At 33.8% G+C, this 26,318-nt stretch overlaps 1 protein-coding gene across 4 annotated transcripts in view; it reads left to right on the forward strand.

Annotated features, from left to right (window-relative positions):
• LOC118182303 (uncharacterized) overlaps positions 1-26,318 on the forward strand; it is a 495,450-nt gene that overhangs the window by 196,650 nt on the left and 272,482 nt on the right. For all 4 annotated transcript variants that reach the window (XM_085807736.1, XM_085807739.1, XM_085807738.1 and 1 more), the window contains exon 4: positions 4,888-5,004. In XM_085807736.1, the coding sequence (XP_085663862.1) occupies positions 4,888-5,004 (117 nt within the window). The remainder of the gene's footprint in view (positions 1-4,887; positions 5,005-26,318) is intronic.

The raw sequence follows: 26,318 nt of genomic DNA on the forward strand, positions 1-26,318 counted from the left end.
CAATTACTTCAGTCATCTGTTTTCTAAAAAAAATTTCCTTCCCATAAGCATAATTATTCCAACCCATTCATAAAAATGCTAATCTTGCCAGTTTCTTCACAAATGTGCCTTTGAAGTGAATCAGTTTAGAATAAATTAGACGGTTCTGTATTTTTAAACATGAATGATTCTTTTATGCGAATCTGAAATTTAAATAAGGCTTTAAAAGAATAACTAATGAGATTCGGATGGCATTGCCAAATAAAGCCAACTATACTACTGAAAAAAATACGTTGCAAAAGCAAAAATTATGTCCATAATTTTCTGGAAATATCTCAGGTTTGCATCGTAGAGTATGTTAATTTAATTAAAACTGTTTTTCCCGATGAAAATTTCCAATAAACACTATTACATGTGTTTTCTTTTTAATGGACGTGTGAAAAACTTTGTGCATTTGAAGTGACTTCTTATTTGATGTCTTTACAGATAACAGCAAATTTTAGCGTCACGTATTTTTACTAAACTAAAATATTTTACGTTATTCATTCAGATATTTTTGTATGTGTGTCATCTATCTATTTTTACATTTGCATCACGAGCAAAATTTAAAATCTTAAAATTTTCATTTTTATTGTAAACATTGGAATTTTTGTTTATCTTACTTCAGGTACTTTCAAATGTGTTCAGTTCAGTAACAATTTCAGTTACTTTCAAAGTCTTGATTTTCATTGCCTTTTTGTTTCTATGAAGAAAATAGGGCGTACGTATGTGTTGACATATAAATGAATGTGTGACGTTTAATGGTAAAGAATGCTCATGTTCAGTTTTCTCAATTCTTAAAATGTCTGCAGAGATTGTTAATTTTACATACTTTATAGCATTATTTCTACCTTCCGTAAAACTTAAATGCAAATCAATTTCCCTAAGAAGTACCTCCCCGATAGACCGTTTCAGGGCAAATCATAATAATGTCTTCTTATTTTCAACAAAACAATCAAAAAATCAAAAACCATGTTGATTTATCTAAGCCATGATCAAAAAAGCGTAATTTTCACATTCTACTACTGGTCAGTTTTTAATGAACACTTAAAAAATAAATATGTACTTTTTTTTGGGGGGGGGGATTTAAAAGCTCATTAACGGTCTAGAGGACTTATAATCCTTCTTTAGGACTGTACACTGTGCCATGTTAAATACTGCTTACCATCGTCTATTGCTCATGACCAGAAGTGATTACTGACTGCCTATATTGGCTAAATTATTTTCTTTCTGAAGAATTAATATGTGAATTTCAGATCAATTTTAAGTGTTATATATTTTAAATACAAAGTTTAATTTATTTCAAATATTTTAAAATATATTTCCGAAGTCTTAGGGAAGTTTTATTTTCTGTAATTCAGTTATCTGTTACAAATATATCACACTCTAATGTGAAGAAACAACTCTGTAGAATGATATAATTAGTATAATAAATAATAATTATGAATAACAATATCTACAAATGTTGCAACATATATTCAATTTGTAGCATACAGAGAGCTCAAAAGCGATGTTTAGAGATTTTATTTCTTTGAATATTAATTCTAGACATGTAACTCCAAATATACAGTTTCGCAAAATAATATTAAGAATTGTATGAAAATAAGTTTAACACAGGGCGCGGATAAGAGGGCTCTGAAACACAAAATTTAAGTTTTATGGATGAGAAAGTCTTATTTGTAACAAAAGTTTATTTTGCTTTCATAAGTTAAACACAAATGTTTTCATATCTTCATCAACGAAATTCGCTAAGGTTTTATCAATTAATAGCTTCAGGCGGCTTTGACGGAGTAATAAATGTTGTTTTATCCAATATGGAAGCAATTAAAGCCAAATGAGAAACTTTTGTTTCTCAGTTATCTACAAATATGATCAAATATTGCTGAAGTCACATAGCATAATATGTTCGAGTCAATAAATTTGCTCTTTAATACTTTCCTGAATTTTACACATAAAGATGTGAAGGATTTTGCATTTAAATTAGTAAAGCTTAATGAACATTTGCAGGTCATCAGGGTTTTATTTATGGAGAAGTGAAGAATGAGCAATGCCTTCGCCGGGACTCGAACCTGGACCTCTCGAATATGTGCCGAGTGTGCTACCATTACACCACGAAGACATGCAGAAAGGAGGGAGAAAATACCGTATATACTCCCCTTTTTAAAGAGCGAGTGGCGATTAGGATACCCAGTCGCCAAATCCTGGTGGTGAATAATCGTCTTCCACTACCTTTTAGTTCGGGCGCCACTGTAGATACATTAGGGTTATTTGATGCTGGAGAAGTGAAAAATGAGCAATGCCCTTGGAAGGACTCGAACCTGGAACAATCGAATACGTGCCGAGGGTGCTACCGTTACACCACGAGGGCATGAAGAAAGGAGGGAGAAAATACCTTTACATTTACTAACTGAAAAAACGTGAATCTGCAATGATCATGTAAAACGTTAGCTCTTAAATTTATAGCAACTTTAGATTCTCTCTGTAATCATTTTCTTAAAATCATCATCTTTAAGCACCATTTTCATTGGAAGTACATTCTATTGTGATTATTTAAAGAAATAAAGCCTGCTCTTAACATTAGAATATATTTTTGATCAATCCCCATATCATCTTAATATAAGTTCATTTTTCTCAAAGTGTAAAATTATATTACTTAGAAAACAAATTAAAATTTGAACTATTAAAGTACAGTATTATATAATTTAAAATGTAGGCTAACAAAATATTAAGCAGTTAGTACTTTATTTTTCAAAAATTTCAGATTTTTCTATATTTTTAATCAATTTACGTTGTTTAAAATTCTTAATATATCAAAAGACATTTAATTACGCTATCGAACATATTAAAGCCCTCTCCTTTTCTTTATAATTATGTTTTTGAATTGCAAGTTACATTAAAGGAAGTTACTGTAGTATATAATTTTTACCTTAATGGAAAGCTCTAGATTTTGGATTTTAAATTTTCTGTTAACCGAAGAAAATGTAAATTTGCAAATGTAATATTTTATAGTGTCAGCTATTTAGTTTTTAAAATTAAGCAATATTAAACTTCCATTTGAGTAAATATGCTTCACAGTTTTCCCTATAAAAGTTCCTTATATTTAACTGAAAGGTAATATCTTGAAGTTTCACGTGTTTAAATTCTCTCATATGTAAATAATTCAGAACATATATATGCTGTCACATTTCTTTCATTGCTTTATAATGGTTTCCATTTACAGTTTTTAATGTTACTGGTTAATGATACTGAATGTATCTGTGTATAAAGAGAGTAACTGTTAGAAATAATACGAGAACTGAGAATAAATAATTACACGAAAGAATGATAAAGAAAATGTATACCGGAAGCACCCTCTTACTTAAACATTTAACTATTTATTAATAAATTATTACTAATTTTGTAAATATAATGCTGATTCTTGTTGTTTGACTTCTGAATTATTATTTATTCGGCGTGTTATTGTGTCTTAACTATTTATTAGTTTAGAAATGCGGAAATAAATGTTCCTACATTATGATCCAATCTTCATTCAAATGAGCCTCTGTGAGGAAGATTTATAGTAAACGAAGAGTATCACAGCTCCAATGGATTGTCATTCATCTGGGGGAGGGGGAGGACTTAATTTTCGTCAGATTTCTTCTTTGCTCAAAGGAACTTCCAGTTTGTATAAAGCAGTTCTTTTACTTCTCGCCTTCCCCGCCCTTTTTACTCGTGAATCATGGATGCAGTGACGCAACTCGCGCGCAAGTGAGCATAGGCCCAAAACAACTTCATTAGTCTCTCCCAGATCTCTTCCTAAACACATCCCGATGAGCAAAAGAAGAATCAGTTGCTTTCGGTTCATCAGCAAGTTACCACCCAGGGTTAGAATTTGTTGTGCATAAAGGGTGCAGCTCTTTGTGTGACAGCGTGGCGTAGATTTCATGACAGTATTTCAGCTGTTCTTTTGTAATCGTATGCATCCGCCTACTGTTTACTATCGTCTTTTCCAGTCTGAGGCGAGCAAATATTATCCTCTGCTGATGACTGGTTTTCGGACTTTTGATTATTCTATCTCTACATTTTACGTGTTACTTTGCATCCAGCCTTCTATATTTTTTTAGATCTGTAGATTTTGTCTGCACGTCTCTGCGAATTTAGATTCAAATTTTTAAGCAAAAAATTCGTTACTGTTGGCTGTCAGAGAAACTGAATATCCATGGAACGAATATCGATAGCTTCATTGTATATAACATAAATGCATCTGTTCTACTTCCTTGTGAAATATTTCTTTCAGATATCTGTCAGATGTTCATATCATATGCTAAAGTTCTTACTATTTCTCACTAATACTCCTTCTATTCTAGGTGATTGTAATTTATAATTAACTTTGTGTAATTTTTTAGACTTCATCTTTATTCATTGAACTATCTTCCACTGAATAATATTACTTCCATATTTCTATGCTTCCTTTATGCATACCTCTAATTAATTTCAGATGCAACATCAAAGACTGATATATAATTTTTAAATTTGTATTGAAAATCTGAAGATTTAGAAACAAAACGATTGAAATACGTTAAATAAACAAGAGTGTAACAGAGGAATAGAAAATGATTCCGAGGAACTCATTAACTTTTCAATCGTGTAATTTTCGTTTAGGATTAAGGACATCGTAATTTTCATCGATATCTTCTTTTATGCGAGAAAAGTATCCAGATAATTAAGCATCTTCTTTTCTGCTTTGATATTCGCAAAAAACATTTTGTGTCCTCATTTTTGCTAAAAATCTATGACGTCTTTGTTCTGAGTTACGTAATTTATTTTCAGTAGAAAAAATGAATTTTTTTAGTCCACTGAAAGTGACTCTCTTATTTCTTATGATATTAGCCCAGTGTAACGATGGAATGTGTTACAACTCCGGCCGGTGCTTAGGAAGAGGAAGAAATGGCTTCAATTTGCGATGCCTATGTCAAAGCGGTTATCAAGGCCATCGATGCCAATATGGTAAGTAAAACTCTTTTTTTTTAATATCTTTTTGTTTCCCACCAAAAATGCATTGTTATATACCAGATTTTATTTTATTTATACTATTATACATTTTGCCCGGTTTTAAGGGGAATTATTTAATCAGTTGCATGGCAAGTGCCATGATGTCAAAAAGCATTACTTTTTGAATGTTCCAAAGTCCTTAAACGGCCATTTTTTGTATCCTTGCTTTATATTGTTGTTTAATATTAATACTTTTAGTTGCTGAATAAATTTATCAAGTGCTTAGGATGTAACTTCCAAAAGCATTGTATTGCAAAGGAATGTTTTTTTCAGTTTCTTGACAACATTTTAACTAGTCCATGACAACATATGCAATTACACTAAAAGCCTACTAAATACTACTTATGTTTGCTACTTATTTTAATATTTTGTCCTCTTCAAATACACGAGAATTCTTTTAGTTGCTGAATAAATTTACCAAGTGCTTAGGTTGTAGCTGCCAAAAAGCCTGTGTTGCAAATAAATGTTTTTCCCTTTCTTGACGACATTTTAACTAGTCCATGGCAACATATGCAATTACATTAAAAGCTAAGAGCCTACGAAATGCTACTTATGTTTGCTACTTATTTTAATATTTTGCCCTCTTCAAATACACGAGAATTCTGTAAGTCACGCAAATCATTTCGAAACGAAACGCTTCGTTAAGATGAAATAAGATATTTTAAAGGAAGCGAGTGAACACCGCGACAGTCAGACAGCATGGCGACAATCACAAACCTTAACGAAAAATCCACTTTCCGAAAAAAAAAAAAAAAAAACTAAATGAATCATTCTGATCTACATTACAGTAAATTGGATTGTGTCCAGTGCATTTTGTATTTGCTTTGCTCAGCAATTTAAAGCACTTCGTTATGGCAAAAAGAATAACTCAGGCAAAGAGCTAGTGAACGTTTGATACATTTCAAATAATCAGAAACTTGCATGGATTAAAATGAAACTATTTTTATAAAGTTTAATATTGTAACATTTTTATGCACAGATATAGGAAGAAACATTAAAAACATACTTATCTCCAAATGGAAATGAATGTTATCATAATGGCACCATTGTACTTAATATTAGTAATTTCTTATATTCTCAAATATCTCCGTGTTTTTATCAAATGTATTAACCTAAGGTTGAAATTTCATGCTTTATTTTAACTTCATATTTGATTTAAGATTAAACTCACATAAAATCGTTTTAGAGAACTGTGCGCATAATTTACAGATTTTCTCATTATAATCCTTTGAGTATAATGAGTATGATTTAAACAACCGCACAAATGGTTAACAATTTCGTATTACTTTCAACTAAACAGTATTTCATAACTAAGCTTCATTTATTTGAAAGTAATCATATTTATGTAACTAATCACAGTTCTTTCATGGTACTTCTCTACTGAAGTGTAAGCATCAAATTATATCACATAATTCTCATTATGTTAGCATGTCATCGGATTACTTGGATTCGACTTTTCCAATTAAGTATTTGCCCTAAATGTTTCACTTTCATAATACATTTTAGTTTATCGATTCTCTGACATTTTTATATATATCTGAAAGAATTTTCATAGATTATTTGTCCTTATACAAAGCAATCCCTTTGGTTCAGCTTACTGCGATTTTTTTATGCAGAGAAATGCGTATGATGAATGCATACATGAAATAATTAAACAACTTTCTTCTATAGCAGTAATCGCGATATATATAAGAGGGGATTTCACGAGCTCCTGAAACCTTTTATTTACCTTACATATATATGTATATATACAGGATGTCTCAATAAGTCGTTGTCAAACTTAACACGCGGATCTGTCATACATAACAAACAATATTTAACTAGGAACTTGTGTCCGAAAATATGAACGACGACCGCTAGGGGCAGTGTTCGCAGGCTAATAGGAGAGTAGGAAGTGTAATGATTTCAGGCGAGGACATTACAGAAGAAGGATGAATCGGTTTACTAATTCAGTTCTTTATGGACATTTTCTGTGACATTTTGTGGAAAGAGTGTTGTCGGATCTCATGATTGATGTTCCAGCAGCTACAAACCTAAACATCTGGTTTCAGCATGATGGAGCGCGTGCACATTTTAGCAGCACTGTGCGGGAATAGCTCGATGGGACGTATCCTGATCTCAGGATTGGTAGAGGCGGACCAGTCACGTGGCCACTGCGATCCCCCGACTTGACTGCCCTGAATTTCTACCTGTGGGGATACATGAAGTCCATGGTGTTTGAGATTACCTGTAACATCGGACTTGGATCTCGTCGCCAGGATCTTGGAAGCGGCGGTACGTGTCCGTGACACACCTGCCACTTTTTGAACGACCCCGTGAATACATGCGTTGGCGTTGTGAAGCATGCGTTGTGGTGAATGGAAGGAATTTTGAACATCTTCTACGATTTAAGTATGTTCTTTAGTAAATATAAGTAAAAGAATTAAAAAGTCTTATTAACACATCTTTCGACAGGCTTTCTCTCTTCTCCTCTTGTGAACATTGCCCTCTAGCGGTCGCCGTTCGCATTTTCGGACGGAAGCTCCTATGTAAATCTTGTTGTCATGGTATAACAGACCAGCAAGTTTGGAAACCACAGTTTGAGATACCCTGTATATATTAGTAATAATAAAATTCCATAGTCAAGAATACACTTAAAATTCTAACTGTATGTTCTTTTCATTTTTAATGGCGACGTTCTCTTATTTGAAAGTACGTGGAATTAAATCCACAGGCCCGTAGTCAAGTTGTTTTTCCCGCCTTTTCTACACGTACAGTTATAGAATGTTCTGGAAATATTTAAAGCGAACTGGATTGGCTGACGTCATTTCTTTGAAGCTCCGCCTTTCCAGAGGCTATAAAAGGACTCGCAAAGGAATATCGGGGGCTTTATTTTAAATGTCACGATGCAGTAAACTTCATACAAAAAGTTATTAGTAATTCTTTTTATTTACTCCGGATATCTGATTTTGTAACTGCTATTTCTCCTGAATAATAATAAATGGATCCTGTTTTCTTTTTTTTTAAACAGGATCTGCGTGTCTTATAATGTATGCATATATATTTAAATATATATGCATACATTATAAGGTATTTCTCCCGCTTTCCTAGCATGCCTTCGTGGTGTAGTGGTTCTGCACGCTGGGGCGGTATTCCAGAGATCCGTGGTTCGATTCCCGGGGAAGGCGGTTGCTAATTTTTCATCTCTTCTGTTTCCAAAAAATACCTAATGTGTCTATATGTAAGTTCACATGAAATTCCTAAAAAAAATTCTTTAATTTTGAGAGCATGAAGAAAAAATCAATCTCAGCATAAAATATTGCCAATATTTTTTTTTCCAATTCTTCATTACAGTCATTGAGCCAAATATTAGAAAACAGATTCAAAATAATTAATCAAGTGAAATTAACTGTAAAGAATTTTTTATGCTACAATAAAAAAGAGTGTGACCAATAATTAGGCATCAAATGCATAAATCCAAAAAATAAATTAAGAATACTGGGTTAATCAGCAAAACTCTTTCAGAAGCGGATAGACTTAATTAATATTAAGGGGCACTAAATTATAACATGAATTTGAAACATAATTTGGAAATGTAATTTAAATAGTCAAATCGTGAGTACTTAATTCATCCAATTAAATGGCATACCCGAAAAAGCTTTTTTCCTTTACAAATAAAAAATGATGAAATAAAACGATTTTTTTTAGTTTTATTTTTGGTTGCTAAGTTTATAAATTAAGTATTTTCTTCACCACTTGTTAAGAAACCTGCGAGTAATATATGCATGTATAGTTTCCTTCAGGTTTCATCATATCTGTTATTTTGCGTTTTTATAAACTATTGAGTATATATATTGATTTCATACAGTACATTTAATATGAAGACGCTTTTTAATTCTTTTTAAAACTAAAATAGTTGAATAAAATCTTGTTTCCTAAATAAATATATTAGCATTCCGAGTGCTTTACAATAGTTAAGTAATCAAGTAATAAATTTTAAGCATATTTATTTCTATATAAAATATAAAATATTTCTGCATTTTTTCGCTTGACTTCAAAAGCCCTCCTTTTCATAAATTCACAAAATACACACATAAATTTTCGGAAGTGTGTCATTCTAAGCTTAAATAACGTAATTAAATTAAATTTGATATCACTATATAGGTGGCAGTAAATTTTCTCATGATAATAATAATTGCTAACAAAAAATATTAAATGTTATTCGCGAAACTTCTGCAAATACTGTCCCACTTCTGTTTGGCTAAACGTTCTTGGAGCTTTGACAAAATAAACCATTGTCTGTAGACATTTCCACGTCTTTTGAAATCTGTTTACTTTAAAGAAGAGTCTGTAAGTGAATAAAAGAATAATCATACGAGTAAAGCTAATGAAATTTTCCTTATTTTGCACCGTGTTTCGGAAGAGTTTAAAGCAGCTGAGTTACATGTGCAGTGAAAACTTAATTGCAACAACATATTGTTTTCAATTTTCAAATCGAAGATTACAGGTGTTTTCTCATGTATCCTAAACTTCCATGACTCTGTAGCATGTTATAAGGCTCACAATGAAAAGAAATTTATCATTTACTCAAAAAATTAGTAGAAAACGTCCATCTAGACATTGCTTATCTCTCAAATACCTACATCTTGAAATTTATTTATTTCCTTGCATTTTCAGTCTATTATACTTTTCCATGTCTGTTTTGTGCGTTTTCGTAACTCAAAATAATAATAATTTGTAATTCACAATTTGTAGCTCAAAGCCTATACCTCTAATTATGGACTGAAGAACGAATTACAGATTCAAAGCTAGCTCTACAACGAGAGCATATTTTCCCGCGGCGCAGACTATAGCTTAAAATATTCATTGTATAAACAATTTGTGACATGTGTAGTAGGACAGAGCTAGGTCATGGATTCCTTAGGAATATTAAAACAGACCGTTACTGTGACCCTTTTAACACGTAAGGGATAAATGATATGTAAATGATGAATTTTACCTTATAAGGTATTACCACGAACGCATGCCAAGAAGGCATGCGTTCGTGGTGTGGTGGTCTGCACACTGGGCGCGCGTATTCCAGGGGTCCGTAGTTCGATTCCCGATGAAGGCGTTGCTAATTTTTCATGTCTCTTGCTTCCAAATTAGCTAATGTCTCTACAGTGGCGCGAACTAAAAGGGTGTTGGATGATGATTCTCCTCACCCAGGATTTGGCGATTGGCTCCCCTAAAAAATCCCAGTCCCCCTTTAAAAGGGGGAGTATATAAGGTATTTCTCCCGTCTTCTTGGCATGCCTTCCTGGTGTGGCGGTCTGCACGCATTCCAGAAGTCCGTGGTTCGATTCCCAGCGAAGGCGTTGCGTATTTTGCATCTTGCCTGCTTCCAAAAATTATCTAATGTCTCTACAACCCTTTCCTCTTATATAAACTATTCTACTCAGCTTACGAAAATCCAAAGGATTCAGATGTCGAAGTCTCGTCTGGATTGAATAAAAAATTCAAAACTGCAGAACTTTCGACTGAAATCCTATGTTGAAGATGAATGAAATTATGGCCAGGCTTGGTATTCAGACGAATACTCTTACAACAACTCTAAAGAACATAATTCAGGAGACAGAAATTTTGAAATCAACAGGGGGTTGGCAAAAACGTTAATTTATTTATCCACACGTGTGTTTAAGAAAGTAATGGTATCCTATATTCTTTGAATTTGGGTTACATAAAGGATAGAACCGTCAAGCAACCAGCACATTGAGCATTCAGATTTTCAATCCAGTACGAGCTAACAATGTTCAGTGATCTTATCCGCTCGGTTGTTTGGGCGTTTTTTCTTTTTTTCTTTTTTTTTTTTTTTTTTTTTTTTTTTTTTTCAGTTAACATGTTGAACGTGTTAACTGAAAAAACTTGGTCCCTGGGGACCGGCAGTGAACTTTCCGTGTGGCCGGCGTCGGTCCCCGGGACCGACAGGATAAAAGTTAAAAAATAAATATAGTCTCAATGAAATGTGATCAAATTTAGTTTTAATGAAATGTATTGAAACATTCTAAACAAAAATACGGCTTAGCTCGCTGCCGGCTGAACGGAAAGGACAGCAAATTCGGCGCCGCGCTCGACGTGTTAAAGAACAAGATTTAACTAACTTTTGAAAAGACTTATAAATAAATATCATTTGGTGATGAAACATTCGTCTGTCATACTTCTCTTGAATTCAGCAAAATTTAAACACTTAAGTTTATTCTTGTGAGAAAAGAAAGATCAGTTCTTCTCTGTGAAATTGTGTAATAACGCATACCATGTCCTAACTTGATAATGCTACCATATTCAAACACAGAAATTTATTGTTCCCATGTTGTAAAATATCATTGTGTAGCACAGCTCTTTGCCATCTGTAGTCTTTCTATTTAACTTTAAAATAATGGTAAGTAATAAGTATTCTTGTTCTATGATATTTTTATCTGAAAAAAGTGCAAGTTAAATTACTCGTGAAAGATAAATCGATTGCAGGATGAACCGAGCATTCTGAACTATCACAGAAAAAAAAAATTATTTTCTTTGAAAAAGTCGCTATAAAACAGGTAAAAAGAAGGCTTAGTTTTCTAACAGCAAGTTATTTGGAAAGAAAGTTCAATTAAGCTACTTTTTTATGTGGTGATTGTGGTGCGCAGTATTCATTACAAAAATATGCAAAGTCTTGCTGGCTTCGTTTTTTCCTCCCACTTCTCTTGTGTTTACTGCAATTTGGCACCGAAAACCGAACTTCAGTCGCTTACACTGTGTGAAACTACTGCCAAATACTTTCCCCTTTTCTTTCTGCGAAAGGGTTTGCCAAGGGGCTGACGCAAAGCAAAGGCATTTGAACTTAGGTATTCCAGTGTGCTAATTACATTAATCGAAATCAAGACATGGATCACATTTGAGACTTAAAGGAAAGACCTTTTCCTCTAAGTATAATGAAAGTCTGAATTTCAAGATTAATACTGTTTTTAATTTTGTGATTTTCTCTCTTTAATTCTTTAAAATTCACTGTTTAATTTTGAAACAGTGTTATTAGTGCTTTGAGTTCTGATACCCATTTTCTTAGTCATCATTTTAGTAAGCGGGACCATCAGTGGTTGAGAGGTTAAAACTGCTGAATACTGGTAGTTCGACCTGGGTTCGATCCCAGGCGAATGGGCTGGCTTTTCGTGGTTTAACATGAAAACGAGACAATTTCTTTTAGGAAGTTCTCTATAGTGGTATTCCTCCCATTAGATAACCCATGCATATTTTGCCATGTGCAAATAACCTAACCTATTTTAATAAGGTTATTTTACTAATACTGAGTGTTCATAAAAAGCTTCCCCGATATACGAACCCTTAGCGGCCTACCCGCGCAACCAATCGAAATTAAATTTCAGATACTGTTATTCGAAAGTACGCGCTCCAGATTGAAATTGTTTAAAAGAACAGAACTCTAACGGTTACGGTTACAGTGACACCATTTCGAAATTTTCGAATGGCAACATACGCTTTTTTCCAGCACAAATTGATTGGACCACTGAGAGATACATAAGAGATGCTAAAACGATACATTCATGACGAAAATTTCCGGCGTAAAACGTTTGCTAAGAAAAGCATTGTAAAGGGCCAGCAACAATATAAGAGAGTATAAGGGAAAGAAATTCTATTGAAATTACAAGTTTTCAACGTGAACAGTTTAAGATAGAAGGCATCTTCCATAACTTTGCTGTTTCGTGGCCACCGCAATCTCCCGACCTCACTTCGATGGATTTCTGGTTCTGGGTTATCTGAAATCTAAGGTGTACACATCAAATTCACGAGATTTATCAGAATTGAAAGATACCATAAAATGGGAAGTTATATAGATTCCTCTTAGGATGTTACGTTCATCATTTTATCAACGATCTCATGCATGCAATGCGTTATTGTCTGCGAAGGTGTTGCACGTTGAAAATTTGTAATTCCAATAAAAGTTTTCTTCTCTCCCCTCCCTTACATTGCCATTGTTCTTTGACAATGCTCTTCTTTGCAAATGTCTTACACCGGAAATTTTTATCATACGTGTATCACTCCAATGCCATTTTAATGCGCTGACCAGTTTGCGCAGGAAGAAAGGTTAATGTTGCCGTTAACCTTTCTTACTGCGCCTCACGGTTACGATAACGGTGAAGTTTTCCACCGTTATCGTAACCGTGAGAGCTCTATTGTTTTAAATTGTCACAATCTCGACTGAATACCTTCAAACATGCGACATGCGATGGAGGACGTGGTCACCATCCCTCTACCAATACGGCTAATCGGTATAGCGCCACGTTCACCTTTATCTATTGCCTAGATACATGATACATAAGAATATACGGTGGCTACAGATAGACTGTGCAGAAGATACACATATATTCAGATGCCTAAATACATCTTACGTAGGAACATGGGGGTGCATGAGATGTATAATAGGACATTCATAAGAACATATCTAAGGTGACACACATTGGGTGACGTACACATACTTATGAATATAAGATATGTAGGAGCAGAATCAGTTACATGTTACAGGATGTTGCGAGATATGTGATACAAGATGCTGTGGATACAGATATATGCAGATGCCAAGATACATAATACGAGGTGCAGAGTGATTAAGTGGCAGGATACATGGTAGAAGGTGCGAAATAAGATGCATGATACAGGGTTATGCGAGATATATATTACAATATGCAAAAGATACAAATATTGGCAGATGCCAGGATGCATGATACGTAGAACATAAGGTGAGGTAGATACATAAGGTGACAAATATAAGGACATGCATAAGGTGACATGCACATACTTAAGAAAAGAAGGTTCAAAATAGGTTACATATTAAAGGATGATACGAGATATATGATAATTATTACAGGAAGATACGAGAAATATGACATATATTACACAATGATGCAAGATATTTGTTAAAACGTACAGGGTTACATTTTACAACATAGGTTACATATTGCAGAATGTTACAAGATATATGATACAAGGTGCGGAAGATACTAATATATGCAGATACCAAGATCCAAGATACATGATACATGGTGCAGAATACGTTACATGCTACAAGATGATACGAGATTATATATGCAGATGCCGGGATACCTGATACTGGATCCAGAATAAGTAACATAACTAAGATTTTGCGAGATATATGATACTAGGTGCTGGAAATACAAATTTATGCTAATGCCAGGATACTGATATAAGGCGCATGATAAGTTGAATGAATAAGTTACATATACAAATAGCAATATCTGAACTTTCATTTTGATTGGTTGAGCGGATAGGCCGGTAAGGGCTTATAGATTAGGAAAGACTGCCGAGCCGAAGGGCCAGGGTTCGAATCGGAAACCCCCCGCGCGGTGTTCTCTATCACAACTGGGGGCGCGGAACTGAGCTAAATCGCTCTGTCACCTGGAAGGTGCTCAAGGCTGTTGCCAACGGCATGCGTAATGTAGCGCTCTTTGCCACGAGAAATTTCGTGGACTTAACCTGACTATACATCAGACAAGTGAGCATAAGCAGAAACAAAAGCACGAATATTTCGAATTAAACATGAATGAAAAACGCACTTTGCTAAATTATTTATTCAAAACATTCTTAAAATTTTTGCTGCAAAATGCGAAATATTTCTGCAGGTAAAATGGGATATGCTGGCAGAGTACAGAAATGCAGTGTCACTCTTATTTTAGTATCAGAAAAAAAAATTTGTTTTTGAACATTTCATACAAAAATATATGAATTTTAAAACCCATTATGATAAACGAAGTTTTTGTTTTGTTTGTTTTTAGTTTAGTAATTCCAGATTAGAATTGTAGCTTACAGATTTCTAAGCTGCGAACTTCTGCTACATTATTGTTAACTGTTGCCTTCGAGCTGATCAAAACCAGCTATAACTTGAAAAGGATTGCTAGGAAAAGGACGCCCGCATAGTAATTTGTCAGCTCTGAAAGAAGTTTCATTTCTTCGAACAAAGAAAATTATTGGACTTCCCAATGATAACCGCTACAAAACGTTTAGCGATGAGGAAGCTTGTGAGCCGCAATATTTGCAGCTATTCTTGGCAAACGTAATATATCTGTGAGTTACAAAGTCGTTGTGTGATAATACTCATTTCTCTCCTACAGGTCATAATTATTTTATCGCTTAAGTAGCGTAATAGTGTGCACAGGATTGTTCGATTGCTAATAAGTAGCGCTTTGATGTAATACGTATGCTGCAGGATTAGCCAAATCACTTGGAATCTACATGTTGTAACACAAATATTAGTGACGAAATGATACAGAAGTAACCAACAGACGACATGTTTCCAAGTTATAGTGCCATTTGCTTCATATGGGGACTGTTTACCTTACCGGAGCATAAAAGTCCTTACCAGCAAATATCCAAAAATAAAAGACAACGCCAAATAATATGCAATACATTGTCAAGGCTCTTGAGACATATAGGGATACAACGGAACACAAAGTGGCACGAATTTGTTAGCATACTCGTATGTACAACTAATTTCAGCAGATACGGAGCTTGGGATCATGGCGTACATGTCTGAATCCTCACAAATATATCATGTTTGTCAATCTATGGTATCAAATAATGCGGGTACCACTTTGTGTGTCGTATTCCGGGGCTTCAGGGCGATTACGGTTTGGTTTGGTTTATTGAGATTACGGCAAAGCACACTAGGGCTATCTGCCTAAGGGGATGGATGCCTTCGTGGAGTACTTTCTAAGGAAAACTGGCTCGTATACACGTTACACATGGGGAAGACCACGAAAACGCCCATGCAGCCAGCCCGTTCGCGGGATTCGAACCTCCAACCGAACTACCCGTGTTCAGCGACTTTACCGCTCGGCCGCTGGTGGGCCTTCAGGGCGATTATGAAACAGCACACTTTGCATCTGTTGTTTTATTCCCATGCTTAATCTTCCCTGAAAGTTTCGTGACAACTGTCATAGAGAGGCCTGGCAGCTTTCTTCGTAAGATAAACATCTTTAATGCATTTGTACGCAGTTCTGAAATAGAGAAAGTGTACTTAGATCATTAAGTTATCCGAAAATGTCATAATGCAAATAGAACTAACGAAGAACATTTTTAATTACATTACATTACGCTACCATTAATTTTATACAATGTACCGTTAGCCTTATTGACGTCAAAAATGCTTCCATTTCTTTTCAACCGTTATGTTACGTTACTACCAAGTCATTTGCAAATTTGTAAGTGTCTCTGTGGAAAGCTGGCACACACAAAGAACCTAAACCCTCCTGAGAGGTTAGTGTTTCTAAAAAAGAAGTGCGAGTTCCTCAGACTGCCTCCCCCCCAGTGTTCTCTATCTAGAAAATCCAGTGCTTCGGCATGGGGCGGAAGCTTAGTATTTAGCAAGGTCCGGTAATACCTAATATGCTCATATAAAGATGCACAAGTGTCGGCCTGTGCTTGTAACAAATCAACTTGTACCTGTACCTGATACTTCAAACTGTACTTAACCAAGTCATTTATCGACTACTTTGTCTGGCAGTACGCCAGTTTTCATTCGAAGTTTCATAACATCCTTATTTTTCAAATTAAGACAGTAGAGTAGTTAACTAAGAGATTTAAAATCCATTCATTTTTCTCAATAATTTATATTTTTCTTTTTATAGTTTTTAATAATATTTCTACTTGATGCAGATTATAACACATATAATTCATGTGACTTAAATTGTATCAATTTGTTATTTTTTATAAACATTTACTCCATTATTTGAACAAGTAATGATGTTTCCAGTGCCACATGTAATGAACCTCGATACCGAATAATGCTTTGTAAGGCAGCTTAAGAATTAGTTTTTCCCCTTCATATGTCTGTCTAATACTTTCAAACATTGCATATCTAATACTTGCAAACATTTTCACTAACTAGAAAGAAAGAAACTGTTATATAAATAAAACGAAGAATATATATTATTGTAACCGAAAAAAATGAGGATAGTTGGGTCCTGGATATGGTATTTAGCAGGTGAGCATGTCTATTTATGTGTTCCTTTATTTTCATACATACACATTCAGATAGCTTGCAAACTACTATCTTCCTCCTTTATCGAAGACATACTTTCTTAAAGCAAACAATATTCCAGTGCTGTATACTATCTCTTTCTCTTCTCTCCGTCTTATAGTACTGTATACTATCCATATTTGTTTTAGCTTGTCAGGCAAGGTTCTCACGGTAAAGCTATTTAAGAAAAATGCAAGAGTAATTATTCCAACTTACACTAATATTTAAAGTACGCTAGGAGACAACCGTAGTTGGAGGAACCTTCCTAACTTATGAATAACATTTACGCTTCGGTAAAACAGTTAAACAATAATTAGTTGAAAACAATCCTGAATTATTATACTTTGACGAGATGTACTTTGAATACATGAGGGAAACTAAAACTTTGGAATCTGATCTCGATGGCATTTTCTCAATAACAGAAAGGATTTAAGGGATATATTATTTCTTATTACCGAAATCTCAACTTTCAATTGAGTTACTTTATAACTTCTGAAACTGATAATAAAAATAATAGCTTTTGAATAGATATTTTAAAATTAGGCTCAAAGAACACTTCCACAAATCACGATAGGAAACATCTTTGATGGCTTTTTGTCGCTACTTAAATCATCTACAACTCAAAATTCGCCCAGGCGATATAGTAGTTAGGGGTGGCCTACCACGGTACAGAAAGGCTTGGGTTCGAATCTCGGAGAAGGCTTGAATATTTGTACTTATGCATGGATGTATAGTGTCTTTGAGGCATGGGGGTGCTCTAAATATATGTCGAGCCGAAAGTCCTCTCGAGAAGTTGGTGGTAGGGGCTGAGGGGGTAGGAGACCGTCGGACCCTCCAGGGGCGATCTTCGTCAAAATTGGAGGGGGGAGAATGAGCAAAGTCTTATTGTCACTTGTATGGTCCTCAAGGCTCTTGCCAACGACAAGTGCAGTTTTGCTCTCTTTGCTACGATGAATTTCGTGGGATTGTTCTGATGTTACTGTCAGGCAAGTGAGGTAAGTCGCAACAACAACAACGCAACTCAAAAAACGAGAAGAAACCTCGAAAGCAAGCAAAGTATAGAAGTCAAAATAATTTACGTCAAACTGAAATCAGTAAACTATTTAATATTAGCTAATGAAGGTATGTAAAGAGCTTAGTATTAAAAAATTTCAATAAACTATTTTTTTCAATATAATTTTTATAATACCATTTTAAAGCACAAGAAACGTACGCTGTATATGAAATATTAAGCAGTTTTGAAATTAAATTAGTTTTTGAATTCATGGAGGGAGGAAGAAAAGGATATTAAAAACTTAACAAATAAACTGTGCATAGCGATGTGCGTAAATATGTCACTTTAGAAATATCTTTAATTAATTATGATAATGTTGCAAAAGTTCATAAAATGATCAGATGAATATATGGTAAAGCAAATGAACTTTAAATTATATTAATTAGCTATTAAAAAAGAAAAGTATTTAAATTTTTAAGGAATGCGTTTATTGTTTTTAAATTATTTATTGCTCTATTTATTACGCATTCTATATTGAATGAATTTGAATTGATTTGATTAAATTTGAATTCTATATTGATTAAATTTGAATTTTATATTGATTAAATTTGAATTCTATATTGATTAAATTTGAATTCTATATTGATTAAATTTGAATGATATATTATGCTTTGATTAATTGTAGCACTTTGAGAACCGAGTATTTGCGAGGCCGTGTGAAGATAATTATCGTATATTTCATGCACTCACAACGCTTTTTAAGTCGCTTGTATGGTGAATGCAAGATAAGTAATGCAATGTAATGTAACTGTCTTAAAATTCCGGAAAATTCTGCTGAAAACAATTCGCACCTTAAACCTGAGTCTCATCTGACGATCACATATTTGATGTTACTGAGTAAAGAAAAATATAGCTCACAAAATCGTTCAGAGGCACAAACCGCAAGCTGACCGCCTAGTGACAAGATACGGTCTGAAATATTGTCACAATTTCCAGAATTTTTTTAAAAAAAGCTTAACAGTTTATACCCAAAATGAAGCTTCATATAGTATGCTTAAAAAAATTCAGTGACTTCAGTGAAGTTATGATCTAAATGTTTCATTAAAGTTCTATATTTTCTCATTCGTTTATACATCCGTTATAAATTCGCAAGTTACAGAAATGAAAGTTATCTGCTTCCTTAAAAATATCCAGCCTCTTCACTGACTCTTGCTACCTGAAATTATTTTCTGGACGGTTATTAACGCATTAACTGAAAACCAAACCAAAAAGGATTTAAAATGCAATAAACGCGGGAGGTCAAGAAAACTTTCAAATAAATGATTTTTTTTTTATCACCTGCCACTTGCTTTGGAGCAATTTCTCAAAACAGGCCGAACACATCGAACGTATCCAGGATGCATCAGTGGACTAATATCACACCCGCAAAAAGAAAAGAAAGAGTCACAGAAACATTTAAAAGTCTTACTCCGGATTCGAATACGCACACATTTCAGCAAATGACTGGGCAAACTATTCTTGCTTGGTCAAATATTTTACGTAAAATGTATTGAAGCTAAATTTGTCACATCAAAAGTCGTGTGAAAATATTTTATTTATTCGAAATTATTTAGTAATACGACTTTTAATTTGGTCACTATTATGAATTAACTGCTCACCAGTATTCCCGAGTGGGTTAAATGATTATCACTGATAGTTCACCCTAGTTTAGTTTGCCAGCTAACGGGTTTCACTGTATGGTATTTTGAAAGTTTTCCCGACGTCTAAGCGTAAATACGATCTAACCTTTCCTCAGAAACTTCTGCAAAGGTATCCACTTAAGGTAAATAGCCTTCGTGTGCATCGCCATCGGTAATTAACCAAACCTAGCCTAAGTTGCAGTCTTAAATTTTAATATTTACCGATATGTAGAATTTGTTCCAACAAGTAAATTATTATGTGAAATTTATTATACGAAAGAGATAAGATAGTTCAGTAAATAGAACAAAAACATTTGTTAAATCTCGAGTATGTTAACCGTGAGAGCATTTTAAAGTTGCTACTAACATCCCACCTAAAACCGCCCACGTGTGGGACTTAAGGGAGTACTGCAAAGTAAGTGTACTTGACCTTCGACCAATTGAAGCATTTCATCCAAGTCATAAATAAAATCTGGAAGCAAAGCACTTTGATTTCGTTATCTGATTTATACACATTTTAGCGCGCTTCCCATAAAAAGCAAGTGTTCTTTCATTTCTTAGTTAAAAAGAAACCATGCGTGAAATGTCTTTTAGAAAAACTCTATTACCATCTCAAACACACAGTTAATTCATAATTAATTATGAGTTATAAATGTTCTTTTATTAGCTATTTTCATACACTTTCCTGCGTTTCGGTTAATTAAAAAATCTTCAGCTTCGGACTATCAGTAAATCTTCGTTAATTGAACATGTTTTGCTGACGAAGTTGTGGAGACATTAGGTGATTTTGGAAGTAGGAGAGATGTAAAATATGCAACCGCCTTCGCCGGGAATCGAACCACGGACCTCTGGAATACCGGCCCAGTGTGCAGGACCACTACACGACGAAGGCACGCTAGGAAGGTGGGAGAAATACCTTATTAAGTAAATGGAATTACTTTATATTACGATTTATTACGTTGCATTGCTATTGTTTAGCTTTTTTCAAATACAGTACCATATTGTGTCCAAATGCATATATTTTTTGTCGGCAGGATCCCATAGCATTTAAAATAATCCACTGCCTGTTGTTCCCTAGAAGGCAGATCCCAAATTTTAATCAGCATTTTTCAAAATGAAAAAAATAAATAAAGCATGAACAGTTAATTTATATCCTTGTTCGTAAAGAAAGGTTACATATCAAGAACCAATCGGGTTACATTAAAGGAATGCGAACATAAATTATGTGTGGGTTTTGATGTCACGCTTATCCATAACTGGCCTTAAATCGTGCTGCTTGGCGACAGTTTCACGGTCGACAGGATAGCACGCATGTACCTTTTAAATTTTTATTGGAGTGTTTCTCTTTAACTGAATGCATAATTTAATTGTACGCATTTCAGAATATGTGTCGATCTTTAAAATTTTGACAAAAAATCGAAATGTTCTAACGCACTTTCTTTCGCGAGTTTTTTAACTCAATATTATTGCGCAAACTTTTTTGTAAATTTTTTCCTTTAATATTATTAATTCCATTTATAACTTATTTTCTTCATTTCTAATGATAATTATTTACAATGATGCCATTTCTGATGATGTTCGATTATCTACAGCATCCTTTTTTGTTTTGAATAATGCTTTAATTTACACATTCGTATAAAATAAGTCTCCAAATTAATCCTGCCTTTACCATCGGGTCATCAAGAATTCTGTAACGTAGCCAGCAAACAAGGGCTGGATTTGCATTTCTAGACTATTCTAAATAAAATTATATATAAAAATATATGTAAGTAGTTACATTTAAGATACTTTAAAATACATCTTTTCCACGACGAAACGAGAGATGCCAGACGTTCCGTCTGCTTCCTGTTCGAATTCCATTCTCTTCTCAACTTCCGACACCCATGTCGGAGCGAGACGTCCGCCCTTCCGACAGAGGTGAGGAGAAGTCCCTCTGACCCTTTCTGAGGTTGGCCAAAAGTTCTCAGCACTACGAAAATTTATGACCGACTGCCGGAAACAAAATTCCAAGCATGATGAAACTAAGGCAGGGGAGTTCTCTTCTTGTCCCCGAGTTATTTGAGAAAAAGGGACGTTATAATCCCATTGCATGTCTGTGGAGGAATTAGCATTATTTTATTATTTGAAAAATCCTGAAAAAATTTTTACTTTTTATTTAGTGTTTTAAATTTCACTGATTTACAGTAATTCAATTGTATGCATTAATTTTAATTGATTTTTACCAATTTAGTCACTAAATACCGTTGGCATCTTAGTGACCCCGTAACAATTCTAGTGTGCATATGCAAAAAATACGTGTAAAATAATGGTAATATAAAAATGAAAATTATTGTAAAAGGTTTGTATATTCGTCATTAGATGACTGCAGTTGACAGTTAAAATAAATTTATCCATTACAAAAATTATTATTTATCCATTATCTCGGCTTACTAAGCATTTTGAGAATGGCAATAAGTCAGCAAGTTTACCTATTAAAGGAGAAATTCAAAGAATCATGAATAAAGAAAACGATTGCAGTAGTTCAGGTAGCAAATCAGAAACTGAAACTGCAGACTAACGTGGTAGAAAATAATGTAGATGACTTCTTATTCAGATCGTTCTTTTTCACGAGACCTAAATCCCCGTTCGGTTACTGAAAATGAGGCTTGTATCAATAGAGATGATGTAAATAATAAATTAGTTAATAACAAACACTGTCTCTTTTAATTATTAAAAATCTTAATGTAATCAGCAGCAAAGCCTTTTCTATTTAGCTTTATAAAATTTAAGTAAAATATTTGAAATAAAAAGTAAAATCTCGGTATGCGTTTGTTTTAAAATACTTTGAAATTTATTTATTGAAAAGGTTAATGTTAAAAAACATTAATCAGCAACAAAGCCTATTTATTTTATTTAGCTTTATAAAATTTGAGTGAAACATTTGAAATAAAATGTAAAACCTCGGTATACGTTTACTTTGAAATACTCCAACTTGGTATATGTCCTGTTTCGAAGCGAAAGTTTTTGTTTGCTATACAATATTTGTTTGTTATATGACTCAATGAATCACGACTACACGGATTACCCTTGTTTATTTATTTCGAGACAATGCTATAACTGTCCATGGCCACCTGTACGCCTTTTGCTACTATTTAGAAAACAAACCGCTATGTAACTCGATTTTTTCAGGTGATTTTGCGTTTTTCTCGCATAAATTTGTTGTCATTGCGTTAACACTGAGTTTTAAAAACATGTTAATGGAAGAGTCAAGCCAAGGAGAAAACTATCAGAATCACATCACCATGGAGGTGAAAAAAGATATTGCTGAAAAATATAAAGATAACATGGGTATCAGGGATTTAGCTATTGCATACCGTTATGCCGAGAACGAAAGTATCTCTGATTTGGAAAACAAGTATGCTATTAGATAGTCTAAAGTTGCGAAGGGGTGAAATCGGTTTCTAAAATTAGAGACATCAGAGCATGTTGCAAAACTGCTTTTGATATGGATAACAGAAAAACATTTATGTATAGTATTTCATTCATGTATATTGTATTTGTATCTTATTAAATACTGTTATACTAATAACAATAGAATTTTTTATAAGGAATTAATTATTTCCCTTTATTTCTTATTGGGAAAGTTTGTTTTTTATACAACCAGTTTGGTATTATTAGAAGGATCTGAAAAGAATTAATGACGAATATCGAGGTACCACTGTACAACTGCAAATATATTTTTTGCAAAAATCATATGCTTAGGTACAACAATGACACTTTTATAGAAATCACTGTATTTATGTATTATTTTTATTTTAAATTGGTTAGCAATAAGTCACATAATTCTGTTTATAGCTAAATAAGTGATATAATTCTCTTTATAGATAAAACTACTGAAATTATGTACAATGGCATATGTTATGCAAAGCACATAATGAAGGAATAAAGAATTTATTTAATGAAAATGGGGGCTATACGATTTTTAATGAGTCTATGGCTAGACACAGATTAGCTCAATATCCTGATGCATTTGATTTGATTATGTTGATTATGTTGAGTTAGGTGCCAAAATCGATCGGATAATAAACTATGACCGATTAGAAATGCATTTCTGTCTTGAACTGACACGTTAACAAGATGCATACGTGAGAATGTTTCGTCTATGTGCAAAAATGACGATACAGATAATGAGTTTCACCAAAACCAGGAAAATGTAGACTATAGCTATCTTTTGCTTCTCATAGTTAACACTTTCTACTGCATACAATTTTCAAGTAAATATACAAAATGGGAAATAATACGCCTACAGAAGTCATTCAAAGAAAGTGAATGGTTTTGAATATGGCGGCAGAAGTGGAACAAATATCGAAGCAGAAATTTTTTTATGAATTTGGAACCGCAAAAAAACTAGAGAAGAAGAAACTGACACTTTTGAGTACAATACGAAAAAATCACAAATAATTATCTCGTGAGTTTATAATACGCAATAAAAGGAGAAATTAACTCATCAGTAACTACTGTAGCTGGTGTCCGCCGATAACATCGCGGCAAAAACATCGCGGACGAAAACGTCGCGGAGAAAACAACACAAGACGAAAACGTCGTGCTACAAAACATCGTGGGAGAAAACATCGCAGTTCTAAAACATCGCGGTACAAAATATCGTCGTCGAAAATAAAGCAGTTCAAAAACTTTGCAGTTTAAAAACATCGTCGTCGAAAATATCGTGGTAAAAAATAAAGTATCTACAAATCATCGCATGACGATAACATCGCAGACATGCTTTTTTCAGGTTTTAATAATTGTGAATGGATATTCTCATAATAATTTGTGAGCGCAAGATGTAAAGAAGGATAATTTTTACTTTCACATTTTTTTATTAACTAATAAATGTTTTGCTGAAAACGTAAGAAGGAAACTTAAGCATAGAAAATTAAATGCAACTTATAGATTATACCTTTCATGAAAATTACCAGTAAAAACTTTATAAAAAATGGGCCTTTGTTAGTTAACTATGTCGTTTTAAAATTCTATTAAGTGCTATAAGTCTTAAACTAACCTAGTAAGCAAAAAATATCCGTTTCATTCCGAAATCTAAATATTTATTTATATAAGCGTCTATTGCAAGGCCTGCCGAGAAAAAGATATCAGACGATTGCAAACGCAAGATCGCCAAAGATCACATGACGATTTTATTTTCAAGAATTTCAAAAGTGAATCAACGCAAAAATGCCAAACCCAAATTAATAGCCCTTCTGGCCAAATTACCCCTTTGCGCTAACGCAAAAACAACAATTCAGACAGCGAGTAAGGAGATAGATTTACTGGTGCACAAAATTAAAAGTTTACGAGTTTGGCTGAGTTTTGGTCCCACTCAGCAAAAAGACGCTGAAGGTGCAAAATCGAAAATAAACTGACTTAATTCGCTATTCTGTTAAGTTTTAAATGTAAACAAATATGGCTGCTATGGTAAAAAGGAATTAGGCTTAGCCGCACTTAAACAGCTTTTACGTTGTTGATAATTCTACAATTATTGAATGCAGATTAACTAAGGCATAAAAAAGTTAACCGGAATATAAGACCAACCTAATAAAATCACTCTGTAAGGATTTGTGTTAATTTTATTAACAGTTAAATTTCAAGTTAAACTTCCTTTCCTATCGCTTCTTAATTTCAACTTACCACTTCCGGCCAGAACGTAGTTTTAGAATTTCGTCTGAATGTAAACTGAGGAAGAGTGGTAGTTAGCCACGAAGTTCTACTGTCTTATTCAGAGACAACCAGAGATTCTAGTTAGCGCGCGTCCGCCTTTTTAGGCTACTCACCCTTAAGCTATTATTACGCTCGGCCGTACTTTAGGCCCTTCATAGCTTCGCAGTCAATTAGCGTTAAGGGGCCAACTAGGTTAGAAGTTTGATAGCTTCGGCTATATCTCTTTAGTTAAGATTAGTTTAGTTTAATTCTTAGTCACTTAAGTTCAAGCCCGAGTGTCGGCTTTATTGTACGACTCCAAGACGGAGTTCTGTTAAATCTTTTTGAATAATAAAGGGTCTTTTAACCCTTTCCAAGTTTACTTACTGTCTCTCGAACTCAAGCGATTATTCGCTTACTAGTTCTTAAGATTCTTCACATTCAACTGTAACTTAGAATTACACAGTGGGGAATTCTACATTTTTTTACGCAAAAAATTAACAATTACCAACATATAAGAATAAAAAAAACTGAGCTCGCTGAGCCGAGTAACAGATGGGTGTATATGTTACGGTGAAACACCGAAATCTGGAGAATGTCGACTTTCACCGGTGAATGTCAACATTCACATAGTCGATTGATGTCCGAAATATTTTCCAAATACTCTTATTTCTGACTTACACCTGTGAACGTCGACGTTCACCATGTATTAATGGTGAATGTTGAACATATAAGAATATTATATTTCCTTCTCCGTAATTCATTCGCGAAAACACGCACTTGAAATAAGAACTTAAGAACATGAGAACCTAAAACACACAGTACATTCAAAATGAGAAAGGAAAATAATAGAAGTTATAAACTTACCAAATTATGTGATTCA

This window comes from Stegodyphus dumicola, chromosome X1 (genome assembly GCF_044657685.1).
Source record: "Stegodyphus dumicola isolate Sdum_Otavi_A_Nest chromosome X1, ASM4465768v1".
Classification (NCBI taxonomy): domain Eukaryota; kingdom Metazoa; phylum Arthropoda; class Arachnida; order Araneae; family Eresidae; genus Stegodyphus; species Stegodyphus dumicola.